At 45.3% G+C, this 5386-nt stretch overlaps 1 protein-coding gene across 1 annotated transcript; it reads left to right on the top strand.

Annotated features, from left to right (window-relative positions):
- Nucleotides 1-3521: 3521 nt before the first annotated feature.
- Nucleotides 3522-4261, top strand: ZNF80 (zinc finger protein 80). Its single transcript, XM_008708231.2, is given in 5 exon segments — nucleotides 3522-3637; nucleotides 3639-3696; nucleotides 3698-3762; nucleotides 3764-4149; nucleotides 4152-4261. Coding segments are annotated over 5 exon segments (735 nt in total).
- The last annotated feature ends 1125 nt before the right edge of the window (nucleotides 4262-5386 follow it).

The following is a 5386-nucleotide window of genomic DNA, read 5'->3' as shown; positions in this document are numbered from 1 at the left end:
TATACAATTTGTTAATATTTGTTCCTATTCTATGGGTCGTCTTTTCACTTTATCAGTGGTGTCCTTTGAAGCATAGAAGTTCTTAATTTGAATGAAACCCAATTTATCTATGCTTTCTTTTGTTGCTCATGCTTTCAGTGTCGTGTCTAAGAAGCCATTACCTAAACCAAGATTGCAGAAATTTACACCTATGTTTTCTTCTAAGACTAATTGTTTTAGCTTGTACATTTTGGTCTACTATCCATCTTGAGTAAATTTTTGCATATAATGTGAGATAAGAACCCAGGTTCTTTCTTTTGCACATGGATCCAGTTGTCCCAGTACCATTTGTTGAAAACATTATTCTTTCCCATTATAATCATTCTTTTTAATAAAAGCAGCTCTTTTTTCTAACAGTTTTTTATAAGGACAAGTCAAATTAGGCTAGGACCTACCCTAATGACCTCAACCTTAACTTGATCGTTTGCCAAGATCCTATTTCCAAATAAATCACATTCACATGTACTGGGGGTTAGAATTTCAGCATCTTTTGCAGGAGATGCAATCAACCTGTAACAGTAAGTATGTATTTTCTATATAAATAGTGCTCTATTTTGTCCTAAAAGGAGGTACTAATGGAGGCAGGTACTATTGTGTGAATGTGGGCACAGTCTCCACTAACAGAAGTAGATACTACACCAATCCATTCTCCTTCAAAGCGAAAGACAGGAACAGAAAATGGGGAAGACAGGACTAAGATGGAATTCAGAGAAAACTCCTTCCTCTCCCTGCACCTTGACTTGGGCCTAGACTCTGGGGAATTAAGGCATGTTTGAGGTGTTCTGGGGTGTTAGAGAAAATATGGATTCTTCTTTAAGGGGGAAGAATGTGCTCTGAACAGAATACAGTCCTATGGAGGCCCCAGGAGGATGGATTAGGAACTGAGGGCTTTAAGAACAACCATAGCTAGTGGTCAGTTACAAGTTACTCTTTGCGTGGAAGCCCCTTGCAATCCCCAGCCTTCAGCAGAGTCTTATTACACTCACAGACTGGTCTGATATCAGAGAAAAAGTCTATATTCATGTGTGGACTACAGTGCCAAAGGGAGACAGAGGCGTAGTGGTGGACACACTCCCCATGGGCGTGTCCAAGGACCCAAACGTACAGGTGACAGTCTGCACTCACAATGGTTGTTGACTGGAGTAGCCCCGGCTGACACACAGCCTCGTGAGAAGCCCTTGAGAACTGCTGGTAGCTGACTTTGAGTACAGCATGACTTCTGATGTGACCTAATTTGTACCAAGTCCCGACTAAGATACTCAGGCTACTTAAAAGCATTGCTACTGATGGCTCAAATGACTGCAAGTATTAATCATTTCAGAAACTGTTCGGTATCACTGAAACCATATACTGAAAGGCAGATTCACTAAAGAAAAAACATAGACTTTTTCAAGAAGCAAAGCTAACTCATTTTGTAGTTGCCCACACTATCATGGTTATGATGTTAGTATTTAGAGGTCAGCATTTCTCCAACTCTTAGAAGTGGATACAACTGACACCAAGGACCACACTTGGAGAACTACTTCTGGAAAGAACTCTGTCTCAAGTGTGCAGCCTCCCGAGACTGATGGGGTCACCCGTCCTGGGCAAGAGAGTCCAGCACCTGTGCAGACCAGCTCGCACCTAGCTGCCTTTATCATGGCCATCCACTATGGCCTCCCATTCTAGAGAGAGTCCCGCTGTCTAGAAAATACAGCTGACCCCTCTGCCTTATATCGTCACTGCTCTGACTTCCAACAAATCCTATGGATGAGAAAACATTATTGGCTTTCCCCAGGGGATGTGTTTGTCCAGTCCTTCATTTCTCCAACCCTAATATTTACATATGTTATGAAAGTGATCAAGCAGGTGGTATCAACAAAAATCCATACTAAACACAATCTCAATTATGAAATATTAGATTTTACTATTTGACATCAGGAAAATGAAAAGAGCATCTGCTATCCCCCTTCTCTTCAACATTGTAGATGGAGGTTCTGGCCAGCACAGAAGATAGAAAAATAAAACAAAGTTTACGTATTGGCTGAAGGTCACCCTGTCAAGCCATTTCACTGGGGGTCCTATAATGGTAGTATCTTTAGCTCTCTTGTCTTGAGCTGGTCATACTCTGAGAGAAGACCATTCCAAACAGCAAGAAGAGCAACAATGGGCAGAGGTCCCAACACTCAGAGTGTCAATGACCATCAGTCCTCTTCTTTCTATCTTACCAGAACCTTCAAATTAGCCTCTCCTTCTCTCATTCCAAGATCCTCTCTTCACGGTCATAACCAGTTCCAGCTTGGGCAGGGGAGGACAGTGGATCAGGGTCCTGCTCAAACTGCTCTCACCATCCTCCCCACAGTGGCCTCCACTCCTCACCAGTTCCAGAGGGACTTGGCACTGCTGGGCGCTTAACTTTCCAAGATTCTGTAATGTCAACTGTGATGCTTCCAATTCCCTGCTACAGCCTAGGCTAGAACATTCTTGGACTGCTAAGTAATGTTCTATTCTGTGGAGAAGCCGTTTACCCATCCTCTTTCCTGGACTCCCTCCAGGTGTTTGCTGTTGTAAACATTCTTGTACACGTCTCCTGTGGCACGCATGGAAAAACTTCTCTTTGGAAAGACTGGTAGGAAGCAAAGCCAAACTTTTTCAAAGTAGTTTTACTAATAATGACAAAACCATACACCACATAAAAGAGATCTTGAATTTTCATGCCTTCTTCAATAGCCGGTATTTGGACTGGACTGACTTTAATACCCAGCCCCTGTGTACAGTTTTACGTGGGTCAGTGCAGAGAATAAAGCAGCATTCCCTGTGTCACCAAATTCCTCGCGTGCATGTTCACATGCATATTTGAGTGCATGTTTGGAGGTTCTCCCTGACCCAACTGGAGGGCACCTCCTCCCGCTCGAATGATCTTCCCTCCAGGGTAAGTGAGGATTCAATTCCCAGAAGTAAAAAAAGTGAAACTGAAGCCCCCTGGGACTTGTAGTCCCAATGCTGTGGCTGCGCGCAGTGCACTCTGGTATCTGTAGTCACAGGCACGCTCTGCACTGGTGAAAGTGCTGCCGTGTGCACCTTTTGTCTTGTTAGATGGTGGCGGTATTCTGGGGAGCAGTATTTGCACCTGTCCACGACCTTCACTTGGAAGGACTGAGGGCAGCCGGACCAGGCCCAGCGGACCCTATTCTGAGAAATACCACTGGAGACTGCAGACCCCTGGTCCCACTGGAGCATGCAATTCCCAAACCAGAGTAGACCTAACAGCTTGAAGCGCCAGTAAGAGACAGAGAGAGGTCTTTGCTGAAGCATCCATCCAGGCAACAGGTTAAACCCAAGACCAGTCCGCTTTGTCTTAGAAGGCCTGCTTCAGGGAAGACTCGGGAAGCCAGCAGGTCCTCCAGGTTGGGGCAAACCAGAGATCAGGAAGGGTTGTTGGAGAGCAGGAAGGGCACTTGAGACCAGCTACAGTCTCCCACAGGGAGACCCTCCTGGAGAAGATGAGCCTTGAACACAACAGGCTGGGGACAGATGAGAGTCTGCACTCAAGGGTTTTCCAGAAGCAAGACGCTGCAGGAGATGCTATCCATGACTGTGACTCACGGGGACCAAGTAAAGACACTGGTTCATGCAGGGAAGACCCTCTACAAATGCAAAGAACGCGGGAAAGTGTTCAAACGAGAATTGCCACCTTGTTTGACATCTGCGGGTTCACACTGGAGTGAAGCCTTAGGATTGCCACATGTGAAAAAGTAGATTTTCCTCGACACAGGAAGAATCACACCAGGGAGAAGGTCTATAAATGCACAGAGTGTGGGGAGGTCTTTAACCAGAGGCCACACCTCATGCACCACCACCAGATCCACACTGGCAGGAAGCCCTCTAAGTGCAGTGAATGTAGAAAGACCTTCAACTATCACTCTGTTTTTGTCCAGCGTAACATGACCCGCGATGGTGAAAAACCCTTCGAGTGTGGGAAAGCCTTTCACTACAACTCTTCCTTAACTCAACACAGGAGGATTCACACCAGAGAGAAGCCCTACACAGGCAGCAAATGTGGAAAGACCCCCTTCTGCTCTGACTTTATCTGACACGGTAAGACCGTCACAGCACAAAAGCCCTATGAGTGTAAGAATGTGGGCAAGGTTTTTCCTACAGCTTCTCCCTCACTCAACACACCATAAGTCACACTGGAGAGAAGCCCTATGAGTGCAGTGAGTGTGGAAAGGCCTTTGCCTAGCACTTTGCTTTCATCCAGCATACGACGATACACATTAGAGAAAGGAAACGTTGAGTGCAAATAGTGTGGGAAAGCCTTTGTGACAGCTTTTCTTTCCCTAGACGCTTGAGGAGTGGTGCTGGGGAGAAGCACTCTGAACGCAGTGAGTAGAGGAAAGCCTTAAGCTGCGCTCAGCGCTCACTCAGCATTGAAGAATCCATACCGGAGAGAAACACCTTGAGCGTAAGATAGTGGGAAGACCTTTTGCACCTGCTTACCTCAGTCAACATCCAAGACCTTATACAGGGAAAAGACCTCTTGAATATAACAACTACGGAAAATCATTAGGTCACAGGAAACATCGTACTTGGCGTCTGAGAATTCCTGTAGAAGAGAGAGCTCAGCTATTGCGCACTTAGAAGAAAGGTCAGCCACACATCTGCCCATAGGCTGCGTCACTCAGCTGTCTCAGGATTATTTCAAAGAACAAGCTGGAGGGAGCTGTAGAAGAGAAAAGAAAAGGAAATGGGTGCACAGCATCTCTTAGATGTCTCTGAAAACCATGCATATGAAAATGTGCATGTGTTTCTTTCTTTGCGGCCCTCTGAAAGTTAACAGGGCCTTGCCCCTTCTTCGTCCTTTATCTCTGTATTCACTTAAGTCTAGTGACAGGAGAGTTGGACAGTGGAGAGCAACTCTACAAAGATTTGTTGAAAGCACCCTTTATGGCAAAACATTGTTTCTAGTCTTGATGAGCAGAAGTCTTTGTGAGAAATATGAAGGCTAAAGTCATGAAATACTTGAAGTTTGTGAGAAGCTAGAATATTAAAAATACTGCCACGTAAGATCATTTCATATTTAAGGAGATGCGGATCTACGTATGAATAAGCACATCTTCCTGCATCATTTAAGACTATTGAAGGTTTTGGGCGCCTGGGTGGCTCAGTCGGTTAAGCATCTGCCTTCAGCTCAGGTCATGATCCCAGGGTCCTGGGATCGAGTCCTGCATCTGGCTCCCTGCTTAGCCAGGAGTCTGCTTCTCCCTCTGCCCCTCCTCTCACTCATGCTTTCTCTTCTCTCCCTCACAAAAATAAACAAATAAATAATCTTTTTTAAAAAGGTTTTAATTTTTAGGTGCGCCTGGGT

This window comes from Ursus maritimus, unplaced genomic scaffold (assembly GCF_017311325.1).
Source record: "Ursus maritimus isolate PB19 unplaced genomic scaffold, ASM1731132v1 scaffold_4, whole genome shotgun sequence".
NCBI lineage: Eukaryota > Metazoa > Chordata > Mammalia > Carnivora > Ursidae > Ursus > Ursus maritimus.
The sequence above is the reverse complement of the archived record's forward strand: the minus strand, read 5'-3'. Positions and strand labels throughout refer to the sequence as shown.